This window comes from Pleurodeles waltl, chromosome 10 (genome assembly GCF_031143425.1).
Source record: "Pleurodeles waltl isolate 20211129_DDA chromosome 10, aPleWal1.hap1.20221129, whole genome shotgun sequence".
NCBI classification, from domain to species: Eukaryota; Metazoa; Chordata; class Amphibia; order Caudata; family Salamandridae; genus Pleurodeles; species Pleurodeles waltl.
Window position 1 is genome coordinate 1,035,804,073 of NC_090449.1, and position 15,570 is coordinate 1,035,819,642.

The 15,570-nt window shown below is 44.0% G+C and overlaps 1 protein-coding gene across 2 annotated transcripts in view; it reads right to left on the bottom strand.

The window, feature by feature from the left end:
• RBMS3 (RNA binding motif single stranded interacting protein 3) overlaps nucleotides 1-15,570 on the bottom strand; it is a 1,236,319-nt gene that overhangs the window by 647,471 nt on the left and 573,278 nt on the right. For both annotated transcript variants that reach the window (XM_069212004.1, XM_069212005.1), the window contains exon 4: nucleotides 502-593. In XM_069212004.1, the coding sequence (XP_069068105.1) occupies nucleotides 502-593 (92 nt within the window). The remainder of the gene's footprint in view (nucleotides 1-501; nucleotides 594-15,570) is intronic.

The following is a 15,570-nucleotide window of genomic DNA, read 5'->3' on the forward strand; positions in this document are numbered from 1 at the left end:
CCCAGTCTCCCTCTCTGTACTTCGTATTGCACTTTTTTGCAGTATTAATGAACTAAAGTCTTCCAGCACGGTGGCCTCTCCCTGCTTGGCATCAGTGCCTTAAAGGGCACTGATAAAAGGTAAAATGCTGCTCTCAACAAATACTTGTCACCAGCTTACAGAGCAGATAGGAAACACTCCATCATAAACGTGACGGATATCCCGTCCGCCATATTATCAGTTCCATTATATCCTACAGAACTTGTGAAACGGTGGCAGGGTATCCGTCACGTTTGTGAGGGAGTAAACCACCAAGGTCCTTATCAGGCCCTAAATAGTTGTGAAATAGGGACAAAAGTTTTTTAAAAAAATGAAACAGTGGGTGAATACATGCCAGGCTGATGGCCACTCTTACACAAGCGTGCACAAGGTATACATTTCAGGGCCTATTTTGTGGTACATAAGGGTTTGTGTGCAAAGGTTCAGCATTTTGTTGCAATATTTCTGTATCCAGTCCCTTACCTTAGCCATCTGCGCTTGCACTCCATTCGCTTTAAGTGTCGCCACTGCTTTCTGCGCTGCGGCCGGGCTGTCAAAGTCTACGAAGCCGTACCCTGTGGAAAAAGATAAAAGATGCAGATGTTAACATTAACAGTCTTTATCACTTTCAGTGAGCAACACAACTTGCTACCTTTAGGATGGAGATTTGATGATCTTTTCCTCTGTAACAGGCAGCGATTATACAGCGGTTCTATTACTGGTAGTGCGACCATGGTGATTCAACATGTTTGCAACTTTGCAGCAGTAGTGAACTTTTATACACTGAATTTACTTTTTTGTGTAATTAGTACCCAAGAAAATAATGAATTACTGAATACAGTTTTTGTTGAAACATGGACAGTTGGGCCTATAAAATCCTCACTCCAAAGGCCTTCAAGAATGTCCCTGGGCAAAACCTTCACCTCTGATGGTGGTCTGAAGGATATTCGACCACTCACCCACCATGTTATCCACCAGTCCAACGAACGGTGTGAGTCTGAACCTCTTAGATGAAGCTAGTCACCAGTACATTAGATGCAGAATATCCTGTGCAAAGCACCAGATGCTTCCTGATGGCTCTGAAAGCTTTTGTGGTATAATCAGTCCATTGTTAACCTGCTGCCTTGGAAGACAGCTCAAATCTCAAATCTGCTGACTACAGCAAAAGTGAAGAAAATAGACCAGGGCTTGGCAGTGAAGAGGCTTACAGAGCCCATGCTATAAGATGGCTTACTGAACAATTTGTCCTCCAAATCAAATCATGTTGATTTAGAGAGAAATTCCTGGTTTCAAAGATCATCTCACTTGGGGCCTGATTTAGAGTCTGCCGGATGGGATTATTATATCACAAACGTGACAGATATCTCGTCCGCCGTATTACGATCCCATTATATCCTATGGGAATCGGAATGTGACGGAATAACCCACCCAACTCTAACTCAAGCCCTCAGCCTTCCATCTGTCCCAGGGCTTGGGGCATCATGAAACACACTGACTGTTTTGCAGGTGACCTGTGGGGTGCTTTACTTCACTGCCCAGTTGACTGACACCAACTCTATATCTGGAGGTCCCCAAATGCCCAATGTGGACCTTTGCATAAAGTAAAACTGTTGTTGCTTGGAGCGTGTTTTCATCACTTTTGCATAGTGAGGGGGCTACTATTTCTTTGGCTCATTTTACATTCTCTTTTGCTGTTCGCCACAAGCCCACAATGCAGTGTTTTGTTGCTGATAAACAAAAGATAAATTGCATTCTCTTTGGCTTTGTTTCATTCTTCTTGGTCCATCCTTCCTTACCACCAGGGACATCTTAAGGATTTTTGGAGTCCTGTGCCAAATGGATTTTGGGGGGCCCTGTTCAGAACAGCTTTGAAATTATGATCCAATTTCAGCTCTTTCCTGCCAGCTTTGGCCGGGTCACTGAAAATGCACAGGCACAACGGTCCAAATTCTATCCAGAGCTAGTGATTTATGTTGTCAATATTGTCAAACAGCAGCAGCTCACTAATATGACTACAAATAATCTCTGTGACACCCTCCCATAAGTCATATGTGAGGTCCTGCTTTGATCACAAAGAAACATTTTTAAGGATGTTGCACGAAACACAACATTTCTCTGCAAAATGCCTGACTCTTACACATCACCCACATTAAAAAATAAATTAAATGAAAACTGACTTTAAAACAGTTTGTTGAAGAATTATTCAAGGTCATCAAGGCAAGACTCTCAGCAGAACAGAACTGACTCTATGGGGGGACATGAAAGGCTGGGGCCTGTGCCTTGGCTCACACGTAACCACGCATATGACGATGCACCTGCAATGTAGCGACATGCAAAATTTCTGTTTATTCACAATGCATATCTTCAAGTACCGGACCGGAATGGTAGTAGCGGCCATCGGGTGTTTCCCTGGGAGGATGGAAGGGCTGGGCCCGTTTTGCAGCAGCAGGGGGTCGGTTTTGCAGCAGCGGGCGGTTTTGCAGCAGCGGGGCGGTTTTGCAGCAGCGGGGCCCGTTTTGCAGCAGCGGGGCCCGTTTTGCAGCAGCGGGCGGTTTTGCAGCAGTGCTGCAATATCAACCCCAGTAACAAAAGCAGCAGTGCTTTGCACTCGCACCCACTACCCCCACCCCCGACCCGGGGTGGTCCGACAAAATTGCAAAGGCTGCTTTGGGATCCCAGACCGGCCCTGCTCAAGTAAATATAAATGCAAAATCCAATGCAACTATTCAGAACAGCAATGCACATATTCAATTTTTTTAAATTGAGGCTGCTTGCCACCAGACCATTTGCTGGAGCATATTTTGTGGTCCAAATCATGTCCACGGTGCTGGTCATGGCTGCTGTTTTTGTGTCTGCAGTTAAGCTGATACATGGTACGAAATTGAGCTTTTTAATGGCAAAAATTCAGTGTGACCAAATAAACTAATAACAACAGTACTCATGAACCCCCTTTCCACCCCATCAGACTTCCTAGCCCAGTTCCATCTCTGAACCCGGAAGCCAGGTCATGAGAACTAAAATTGAATTTTCCTCTTAGCTATGCAAGTCCTTGTTTGCTTATGCGGCAGGAGGAAGAGGAAAACAGAGCATCAATTAAGAAATGCAGCATGTACCCTTGGCAGGCGGACTGAATCACTGTTTTCTTCAGTCGCTTTACAGCCCATATGCTACTTTAAAGTGTATTTTTGTTTTCGGTTAAACACAGATGGGCAGAAGGCATGGTTCTCCTGCGCAATTCCCGCGAGAGCTTGTTGAAATCAGATCTCTTCCCTGCGCGCGCAATGTCACGCTGACCGGCTGGTCTTCTCTGAAGGGCAGGGCTGACAGATTTCCCCTTCTTGGTGGGATGTCCCTGGGACCCCGATGCGCATTTATGTTGCGGAAATCGCTGTTTAGATCATTTCTCTTGCTATAGCTTGGTGTTTTTCTGTGTCAGACAGGCAGAGATCTTCATCACCCTCAAAGCATGCCAGCCTCAAAGCGCTGATGGATATCAAACAGGCGAAACATGTCTTGGAATTTTGCCAATCATTGGGAGATGTCAGTAGCTGGCCATGAACCCTGTCAAGAATTAACTGACACAATCATTAACCATAGAATTATTAAGAAGTATTTTTGGAAAGCTCAAAAAATAAATAGTGGCTGTTCTACAGCTTGAATTTTCATATAGTTCTTCAGACTTGGTGGTATTTTTGGATATATGGCATTTCATGAGATGGACCATTTTGGGTCTGTGCGTGAGTCCATACACGTGTGAGGGTCTCAGTCGGATTAGGAATATACATGAAAGCTTCTAGCCTTATGCATGAATAAACGAATACACTAAAACTCACTAGCAATAAGTATTCTAGAATGTTGCTTTGTTTGATGGCTTCTCCTTAGGTTTTGAGTCATATGTTGACATCACTCACGAGATGGCCCCATTAATGTAAGCATTGAGCGTATCTCCGACCCAGGATTTAATATGTCGAGTGACAAACATTGCCAGCATTAGAAACATTGAATCATATAATTACCCCCCTTCCTCTATCCTGGTTTCAACCCTTCCACCACGGGCCTGCGTCTGAGGCCTTCTGTAGTTTCTCCCTTCCATTATTAGGTCAGGCAGGCCATAGCAGAAGAATGGCAGGGTGGTGACAGACATCCCTGCTCCACCTGGTGGTCCTCCGGAGCCATTGGAGGAGGCTGTAGCTGGAAGGCACCCGCCCCACTGGGGCAAACTGCAACGACTGGGCCTGGAAAAGTCATGCATGCACTGAGGTGATTTTTGCTGGGTATTGGTTTTGCATCCCGTGGAATGGAGTGTTGTGATGGCTGAGGAGTGATGGGAATATTCTGCTGCTTCCGGGGCGGAGGAAATCCTGAGGGATACCAGAGATTGCCTCCAGTCCTAACCCAGTGGTGTAAAAACACGTGATGGGCTCTCCTGAAAGATATGCTGAAGGGTTCCCTCACATTCACATCAAAAGGGGCTGAAGGGACCCCTCCAGTATGGGTAAGCATGGGGGGCCCCCGCACTTCACAGGCTGTGTGAGCCTCTGTTATGCATATGGCCTAACCCATGGGAGATGGAGAAACAGAGTTAGAACCTTCTCAGAATTGTTAGCATCAGTTGTCATTCCTCACTGCCTGGCCATATCACACGTAGGCAGTGGGTACCAACTCTGGCTGTTCTGACATCATAGCCTCTTGACAAATGTTTGCAGGGGTGCTGATGTAGGAGTGGGGAACACATCATTGGATTGTTCTTCGTCTTGTAATTGTTGGCCAGCATGTAGTAGCCTACCTTGATGGAGGGAGGCTCCCTTAGCCAACATTCTAGAAGAAGCACCTTAATGTTGTATACTCATTGTATTTGTTTATAACTTTAAGTATTTTGTTAATTATCTACCCCATGTCTTGCTTGGGTCACATTAGCCGCTGGATGTTGCTCAGGTCTAGTTTCAGATGGCCCAGCAGCAGGATATGTTCGTCCATGTTTATTATTCTCCCGACTCCTGTTTCGCTTGAGTTGACAGATAGATTTGGCGGTGACTGATCTCAAGATCTTGGGTGATGAGTAGCAGAGGCTAGAAGTTGCAAGTACTAAGGTCCCAGATTCTTGCAGGATTTAATAGGAAATAAAAAAGGGGTACCTTTTTGCTAAATGCATTAAATAATGGTTCCTTTTGATGATAAAGAGTATTTGTGTTGTTCTGCATTTAATGATAATGATGATTGCTCAAACCAAATTTAGGATCTACAAATATATTAATTTCTGAATGGCTATGTAGAAGGATCAGACAAGTCATATATTATGTGGAAAAAATTGAACAATTTGGTATTCACATAAAACTGGTAAAAAGTCTTGTAATACTTCAAGTGACATTTGCTGAATTCACTACACTCCTAAATTCCCTTGCATGGTCGAATGCCTCGCCACTTGCTGACTACCCATGCATGTGACTACACTACAAAGGGCGTATGTTAGTTATTCAGAGCTTTGCCATTCACTCCGAGTCAATGAGTAAGTTACATCAGAACACTGGAATGCTAAGAACTCCATTGAAGACAGTGGAGTGACTCTGGGTCAATAATGACTGGTTTTGGCCTTCTACTTCATCATTCCAATATTGCTTTTCTTTTTTGTATCCATTTAATTTACAACATTCTCCCCTCAGTGGGTGCAGTGTTCTAATAGCCTTATAGCCCTTCTGACACAGGATATACTGGTTGTTAAAGACCCACACTTTGTGGCTCTGTCTATAACTCAGTTTCGAGGCCTTTAAAAGCTAGTATAGTGCTTAGTAGTGGGCAATAATGCCTCATGAAAGAATTCCAAAAACACCCTAAAAACCCCAACCCTATGAATTATACATAGCTGAGTGCTGCACCCAGACATCCTTCTTAAAAACAGATCACCTCCAAAGTACTCTGAGGTCGCTGAGTGCAATAACCAGTGCTTTTTAAAGCCCACATAAAAACAGTTAATTAAATAATTGGAATAACATAACAAAAGTGTGACGACTAACATGGAGACAAACGCTATTGCCAGAACACCCTCATTCCAGTTTCGTAAGCTGCAGCAGCCCATTTGGAACAAGAAGAAACTGAACACAAATGAGTCCACCCATTGCACGAGGATCAAGTGCTAAACCAGCTCCTCCGACAAACAACCACAGACACCTTGGGTGTCTAACTGTGCTTTTTTAAAGCAACAATTTGGCCAAGTTTACTGAATAACCATTGAATATTTATTTTACTTCATGCAAATAGCCATGAATGCACCTATGTGATGGTATGTTCCAGAGATACCCCAGATGATGGTTAAATTGGGGGACAATCCCTCAGTTGTTAGGCGGTAACATGTGCATTATTAATCAACATCCTCTTCAATTCCCCCTTTGTAGCAGGTCGCACTTTCTGTCTCCTGCTTACAGGTGGCCCAGAGGGTGGGGCAGAGGTGAAACTACCAGCAGTGTGGGTGGCAGTTGTCAGACTACCAAAGAAGGCAATCTCTTGGACAGTGATGCAAAGAGGGAAGCAGCTTCTCTGGCTAATGTCCAGCAAATTCAACTCAACAGACCTTTGCTTGGAATCACAGAAGAAAAGGCGTGAACGTTGTCCATTGAAATTCAGATCTGGCTTGTCCATTTAATCAAGGGGATATAGCATTAGGTATGAGCGGGATTTCAATTACACCTGATTAATTTCAGTAATTGTGCATTACTCGTTAACACAGAATTACTGATATAATGCAATTATTCCAGTTCGTGTAATTACACGAATACCCAAATACCCAAGGGTATTTTTTTTTTTGGGTGGGGGGTGAATCCTACATCGATAACACATTTAGCAAGCACGAGCAACTGCTTGTGCTGCTGTGTATGTTCTGTTGCATTTAGAGCTATTTTCTTTGTGTGGAATGCATCCTTGCCTCATTTTGGACACAGGATGCATTTTTCTCAAATAAACTAACTCTAAGTGTTGGAAGTAAGTGGTGGAAGTAGGGTTGCTTGCACTCGATCTTCATCTTATGTTGCATTTAGCATTATTTCTTAGCTCAAAATGTATGACTGCGTCAATTTTTGACATGGGGGCCTTTTTGCACTCTGAAAATAGTTCCAAACGCAGAATTACTATTCTCACATAATTCTTCGGAATGTTGCAGAATTTTGGGGGAATTCCATGTGAATACGTGACACTGTATTACACAAGTTACACCCACCCATAAATAGCATTATTATATAGAAAAGGTGCTGTGGAGAGGATCTCGAAGAATGTATGTTGTTATTGCAGGTATTACAGCAGACATACTTTCATTTTTATACGACTCCCAATTTATGAAGGTAGTTTATTGCTCATAACTTGCAGTAACGTGTACTAGAGCAAACAAAGGTGATGGGTGAACTTCCTGCAACATTGTCAGTCATGTCAATCTCTTGGGTCCCAAACTAGTTCACTGCCTGGGGTTAGTCTGAGGTTACTGGTGTTTCTGTCTAGAGGGGATTTGCCCTGGAAGTTCGGACTTGGCCTGTTCCAACTGGAGAAGTTCCAAGATTGACTTGCATATGGTAGGTTTCTCTATTGAGTGGGATAGTGTCCAAAAATGATGCACAGGAATGCAGACCAAGTCAATGTCAGTGTCTGAAATTGATTGTAACATTCTACCCATCACATTTTGTGTTTTCTAGATTATTACCCTGCATGTCTGTATTCATTTCAAATTATGCATCAGTTAGTAAATGAAGAGCCGCTGGATTGATGAGAGACTAGAGTGGAAAACATGTTATGCTATAAGTACAGGATGGCAACACCGGGCTCTCCTCTGGGCCATCCCTGGAGCTCTTTTGGAAGTTTTGTGAGTGCACACTTCATGCATCTGACATCTGCTGCCCCCCATTGGCTAGTAGCGCAGCTGGTACTCTAGGTGAAAAAAGAGGTGGACAATTCGAGCCTGCAGAATATAAAAAATATGGTAAATAAATGCAATGGAAGGGCACCTATAGAACAGGAGGGAAGGAGAGATGGTAAATAAATGCAATGGAATGGCACCTATAGAACACGAGGAAAGGAGAGATGGTAAAGAAATGCAATGGAAGGGCATCTATACGACAGGAGGGAAGGAGAGATGGTAAAGAAATGCAATGGAAGGGCATCTATACGACAGGAGGGAAGGAGATATGGTAAAGAAATGCAATAGATGGGCACCTATAGAACACCAGGGAAGGAGAGATAGTAAAGAAATGCAATGGAAGGGCACCTATAGAACACAAGGGAAGGAGAGATGGTAAAGAAATGCAATGGAAGGGCACCTATATGACAGGAGGGAAGGAGATATGGTAAAGAAATGCATAGATGGGCACCTATACAACATGAGGGAAGGGGAGATGGTAAAGAAATGCAATGGTAGGATACCTATAGAACAGGAGGGAAGAAGAGATGGTAAAGAAATGCACTGGTAGGACACCTATAGAACAGGAGGGAAGGAGAGATGGTAAAGAAATGCAATGGAAGGGCACCTATAGAACCCGAGAGAAGGAGAGATGGTAAAGAAATGCAATGGAAGGGCACCTACCGAACAGGAGGGAAGGAGAGATGGTAAAGAAATGCGATGGAAGGGCACCTATAGAACAGGAGGGAAGGAGGGATGGTAAAGAAATGCAATAGATGGGCACCTATAGAACAGGAGGGAAGGAGAGATGGTAAAGAAATGCGATGGAAGGGCACCTATAGGACAGGAGGGAAGGAGAGATGATAAGGAAATGCAGTGGAAGGGCACCTATAGAACAGGAGGGAAGGAGAGATGATAAGGAAATGCAGTGAAAGGGCACCTATAGGACAGGAGGGAAGGAGAGATGATAAGGAAATGCAGTGGAAGGGCACCTATAGAACAGGAGGGAAGGAGAGATGGTAAAGAAATGCAATGGAAGGACACCTACAGAACATGAGGGGAGGAGAGATGGCAATGCCATGCAATTGAAGAGCACCTATAGAACCCGAGAGAAGGAGAGATGGAGAAAGCGGAAGGCGGTGGAAAAATGCATTAAACCCAGAAAGTATCTCCAATAAAGGCCGAAGCAGGAGGAGGAACCGGAGACAGAAGGGAATTGGGATAAAGGGAACAACAAATTGAAAGCCTGGAAGGAGCTGTACCGGGGGAGGGCAGGGAGAAGGTTGTTACTCCTCAGGTTGCAGGTAAAAGTAAACAAGCATTTGCAATACAACAGGTCTTGCGTTTGCTCGAGTTAGAGTTATTAGCATTCTAAATTCCTAACCAGACTTTTCTTGCCACACAAACTGATACTGAAAAGTAAAACAGTTGACATAAGTGAGCCGATTCAAAGCACCATGGCCGCCATGAGCTGGAGAGACACAAAAGGAAAAAGAAGTTTGCTTGCAGTTAAAGTTATGGCAAAATTGCAATTCTACATGTAACTGGGTCGAAGGCCAAGGCAGTAACAAAACCGCCCTAAGGAGGGACAAAGGTAAAGCATTTACCAACGAAAACAAAGGATTTTTGAAAGGCATGGCCAGGAACGAGTGATAGTGATGGGCGTGTGGTGGGCGTGGTTAAAAGCCCAGATACATACCAACACGTCGGCGCTATGCTCGACCTAAAAATTGGACGTGTTTGTCTAATTAGGTCTGTGGTTGTTAAAACTCACCAAACAGCCATCACCGGATCCAAGTTCTGATTACATAGACAGGGCTAAACATTCGGGGCCGATTCAGAAACAAAGAAGTTACTGGGAAAAGTTATTACTCACAGAATAGACGTATTGTTTACTCCTGAATGAAATGTAGCTGGTTAAAAATATTATGGAGAGATGTAGTTCCTGTTTATCCTGGAGGTGAAGAACATCTGCTTTATCCTGGCTTTTGAAATACCAACTGTTGAGGTTTACTAGCCTTTCCTAGCAAACATTGCAGACTGAAGCATCTCTAGGCGCTTCAAAACTTCCCAAATCTATGATGTTAATTTTAATCATTACAGAATGGAAATGGCTGTGAGGGTCCTGTCGGGACCTCGGCCTGACATGCAGGTTCTAAACTCAGTATTACCCGTATTCATTAGGCCAAATAAAGTTGTGTTTTGTCAGTGAAAGGTTGTAACTAACATCTCTAGCTTTAATCTGAAAAACTATTTTTTCAAAGCATCAAATAAGTTGTAAAGCTAAAAAAATTAAGTTTGTTAGAAAAGGTCCCTCCAAGAGAAACATATCTCACAATAAAAAAAGAATAGATTTTTTTCCCCTTAGAGGAAAAAAAAGGAAAAAGCTTGCCTGAATTGATGAAATGAAGAAAATCTCTACAACGCCTCCTCCTTAATGCTTTAATGTTTAGGCTTTCATCTTGCAGTGTATGTAGAAATATCACACCTTCTCCAAGATTATACCAAACGCATTGTTTAATAGTTGATGAAAAAAAATGCCCATGGAAAAGCAGGCAAAGCGTTTGAATAATATTTTACACACAATGATCACCTCTACTTAAAACTATGGCTTAATTCTTCTTTTTAAACTGTTTACATCTTTGCACCTAAAGGGTTTTTGCACGTTTAAGTGTTCACACTCAGACACTCACTCTTTTTTTCTATAGTCAGGCCTATAGTGAGCATAAAGTTAGACACTAATCTGACAATTGTCTAGGGTTCAATCCCACTACAACTCGGCTAAGTAGCACTCTATGAGATATGAATTAGATGCCTTTTATGCAGACTAGGTCTTAAGTCACACATTTCAAATTACTTTTTTTAAAATTAAATTTACAGGCTGATTTTTCAGAGGAAGTAGCAAATGTTTGTCATGAGAGATTTAAAAAAATGGCTAGGGCAAAAATTGAAATATCAGTGCAAGGAATGCCCTGTTTCTGCCACTTTGCCACCATTTTTATGTTCTGGAAATCTTGGGACCTATTACGAGTGTGGCAGTCTATAGACTGGAGACAATGCTGTAGCCTGTTTCCCGCTAGGCCAGCAAGCGGAAACAAAGGTTTTTCACCGGCCGACCTAGCAGGAAACCCATAATAGCTCCAGCATGGAGGTCGCTGGATAGGCTTCGGCTACCCTGTCAGGGGTTTGGTGGACTGAGTTTTCCATCAGCCAAACTCATAATGGGGCCCCTTGAGTCTTTGACCTATAGGAGGCTGACAGACTGCTGATCAAGTGTCAATCACAGGTGCTCTGTTTCAATGCACTACTCATTTTTTATGAATTCCCAGAACTGTCACTGTTAAATCAAAATCATTTGTGCATAGTTCTGCACAGTTGTACTTTATTTCTTCCACTTCATTTTGTACCACAGGCATTGATCACATACACCTCTTAAGTGGTACCAAAGTGTGAGCTTTTATTATTAGAAACATCACCTTTGGAGAGTCTAGGGAATCTGTAGATTCAGCTATGTCCTGGGCAATAGTAGGTATGATCCCTGAGCCTGGCTGTCTGCAATTAAGAAGCCCTGTGAAAGTTTGCAAGTGCCAGAAGGAGAGCAGGCATCTGTCAGATGTTGTGGGAGAGGTTCACAAACAGTGGATCTGAGCCATCTTCTCGGTGATCCGGATGAAGTTGGACCCGCCCTGGTATGGATCCAATTCCTCCCATCCAGCCAGAGTGGGATAAATACAGATTATGGCCCTCATTATGAACATGCGGTTTTCACCGACGTGTTCAGGCCGGCAGTCATTCTAGTGACCGCCAGCCCCCCTGGGATCCCGCCGGCAGCATAATAAACATTTTGCTGGGCCAGGACATTGACTGCGGCTCCACATGGAGCAGCCGTCAATGCCTTTGTGCAGAGGGTGCAGCTGCACCCGTCGTGCAGATCACTGCCCAAAGACCTGCACGATGGGGCACTGCACAGGGGCCCCTGCACTGCCCATGCCAAGTGCATGGGCAATGCCAGAGCACCCCTTCCACCAGCCTTTTCCTGGCGGGGGAACCCGACAGGGAAAGGCTGGGGACAGTAGGGATCATTATCCGAGGGGCAGCACCGCTGCCCTGTCGGATAATGATGCCTTCCACCGTCAGGCTGCCTGTCAGAGGCAGCCTGGCGGTGGGTGAGGGCCACACGCTATTCATTATATGGCAGTTCAACCTGCCATGCCAGTGGCAGGCTTTTCCGCCGCCGCCGGCATGGCAGACTGAACCGCGGTGTTCATAATGAGGGCCTATGTCTGTTGACCTGGTGATGCAGTAGGTCTCACACAGCGTTGTCTAGGAACCATAACTCACATACATGTTCCTCAGCACCTTAAGGTGCACCATGGCACAGCTTTTTCAGCGGTATCCAGTGAATTTATAAATGCAAGGTGATGACACCCAAATCAACCTCTGATCAGACCCCGCAAACACCACTTCATGTCTGGACCTTGAGTTACTCTGAATAAATGAATAAATGAGAGCTGACGCTGCATGAAAGAGGTAGAAACGGAATATTAGGAGGAGCATAGGCAACCCATTACCATTCAACTGTCCAACCAGGCTTAGAAACATCTCTGAAACATCTACTTAACTGATGGTAAGAAACAAGAGGCTGTTTTTTTCTAGTCCTATCACTTCATAATGTAAATGGTGTCAACCCATAAGTCTCTCTTCTTCCAAAAAACACCCACTTCTACAGAAGTTTCAACAAGTGCATGTGACAAGAAAGAGTCCCGATCATGGCCTGTCTCGGCTAATGTAACATCAGCTTTGCAAGACTCCAGAGAAACTCAGTGGTAGGTTGCAGAGCCTCCAGCATAAGGCAGTCAGAATGTTCTTCAAATGTTGTAAGTTCAGCCATATAACACCTGCCCTTGTTATATTATTCTGTCTTCTACTGATGCAACTGTTATAGTCAATGTCCTGTGAAAGTCACAGACTTTCACAGATTGCAGAGTTTTTTATTCATGATGTCAACATTTAGAGACATATAAGAATTCTAATTCTACTGATGTCCATTTATTTCCTTTCAGTGACCCTACGAATCCAGGCCTCCTTTCCCTCCGTATGGGACTCCTAGCAATGCTGCTGACTCTTAAGCATTCCCTTTTGGTCTAGGAGTTGTAAACAAGAGGCAAGGAGATCCAGCCTGGCATCTACCTTCACCGTTACATCTTTTTATGTCTTCTCATGTATGCCATTTACTCCCAAGTGTCAATCAAGGAGGTGTTTTGACTTCTACAAATGGATGACTTCCACAGTTTTCTGGGAAGGGATTTCATGGTTTTCTCTCCTAAAAGTTATAAGTTAGAAGTGCTCTCCTGTACATTTTGAAACATTTACATATTTTCGCTTTTGGCAACACTTTAACCCACGGGTGTAAAATGGTTTGGTTATGATGGTTGGACCCCATACGATATTTCCAGAACAATGACTACGAAACGAATTTCCTTTTACGTATAATATGTTTTGTTAATCTGCTATGAATCCATACTGAATAGAACAGCTTTCACACCATGCTTTGAACACCCCACAGCATGTGTTAGATGGAGACTGCAGTCGGAAAATAAGTTCCTCTGTAATTCGGATGTGGCTGGTATCCGGAATTACCGTCCATACTGGATCTGTGGCACTGGCAATAGTCTCCCTAATAGAGTCTAAAATGTTCGAGCAGACAAAGAGATTGAGGGATAGTACAGGGCAGATTCACAAAGAAACGTGTAAATCTGTTCCCACTTTCTTATTAACTTGCATGGGCGCACATTGTCACATTTCATGAGTGTACCTTGGCTTGTAAGTGACAGATTATCAAGAGGACCCCTTGAAAGCTTTTGTGATCTTTGAAAGTCTTTCTGCAGGCCCACATCCCCTCAGGGCTGCAATTGCATGTATTGTTCTTTATATTCACATTCCCTTGAGAAATCCTCTCTCCTACCCACTTCAATTTTGCTGTAAATCTTCCATTCCCTCCATGAAAGGGGATTTAGGGCCAGATGTAGCAAATTCTGAATTTCCGAATCGCAAATTCAGATTCAGGACGGTGTCTCAGACACCGTCTGCTAATCGGAATGGGGTCGCAAAGACCCACCTCATTAATATTAATGAGGTGGGTCGCTTTTTACGACCCCATTGCGATTCCCTGCAATCACAGGGATGGTGGCCTGCTGGAGACAGCAGACCTCCATGTCTGTGACTGCTTTTTAAAATAATTATTATTTTTTTTTTTTTTTATATCGCAGCCCGTTTTCCTTAAAGGAAAACGAGTTGCAATACAAAAAAATAACTAAACCATTTGGTTTCGTTTTTTCAGAGCAGGCAGTGGTCCATTGGACCACTGCCTGCTCTGAAAAAACATTTATGGCAAAATTCACAAAGGGGACGGTGTCCCATTGGGACCCCTTCCCTTTTGCGAATGGTTTACCACCAGTGTGACACTGGTGGTAACTGCGAATTGCTTTGCGACCACGTTCGCGGTCACAAAGCAATTTAGCATCGCAGTGCAAGTCGCAAATAGGAAGGGGACACCCCTTCCTATTTGCGAGTCGCATTCACATTTTGCTAGTCGGTACCGACTCGCAAAATGTGAATGAGCATCGTGATGCGTGTTTTGCATGGCACAAACTGCAATTTTCGCAGTTTGCACCATGCAAAGCGCTACCTACATCTGGCCCTTACTCCTGTATTTGCTAGAAGTAAATGGTAATTTTCTAACAGACCTACAGGGAGATCAGCTATCGCCTCACATTACCTGGGTTTACCAATTTTAATCACACAACTTAAATTTGCTTTTCTCTTGTGGTTTGGATGCATTCTTCCTGGTACCCCATCAGGTGCCCTTTTCCATCTGAAAGCCTAGGTTCTCACTTTTGGCTGAACTCCACACAATCTGCAAAACTTTGTTTTTTCCTTCTCTGTCCAGGAGAGCTTTCAGCCTGTTGGCTGGGAGGATGAGACTGTACTCAGCGAGTACTACGTGGGGCAGTGTTTATTGTGCTTTCCCAGGCCTTGGGCCTACAGCCTGTGCTGGGAATCCTTTCAGAGAGTTTCCACAGGCCAGGAGGCCTAGCAGAACCGACCAGGAGTCCCAGGGCACTTTGAGTTGTGTGACCATGCGTGTCTGTGTATGTGTGTGTGAGTATGCGTGCATTAGCGCGTGCCTGTACGTCAGTCAGTCGGAACACACAGAGAGTTGTGACGTTAGCACCGAGGCATGGATTTGCTCAAAACCGTCCAAATACTTTAAAAATATATATTATCTCTGCTTTTTCACCTGCAGTGAGAATGGAAAGAACATATCATTTGTTGTCCAGAAAGCCATACTTTTGTTTGAATGCCTAGCTAGAGACCGCTTCAGCCACGTGCCGGAGTTGATGTAAAAACATTAAAATAATAAAACAGCTGTTTGGGGGGGCATAGGCCCTGTCCCTTTGCAGCAGTAGTGTTTACCCTCTTACTAACAGGTCCATTACCAGTGCTTAATTTGTGAAAGAAAGAGTGCTGGTGCCCGAAGCTCTGCTCAGAAACCCGCGGCCAGTGCAATCAGACGTCGGCGCACTGCATATGGTGGTCTCGATCCACGACCAGACACACCCTTTCTCCTTTCTATGGCTCTCGCAGGCTCCAGCATTTTTCCTTTGTGATGTTTTTCT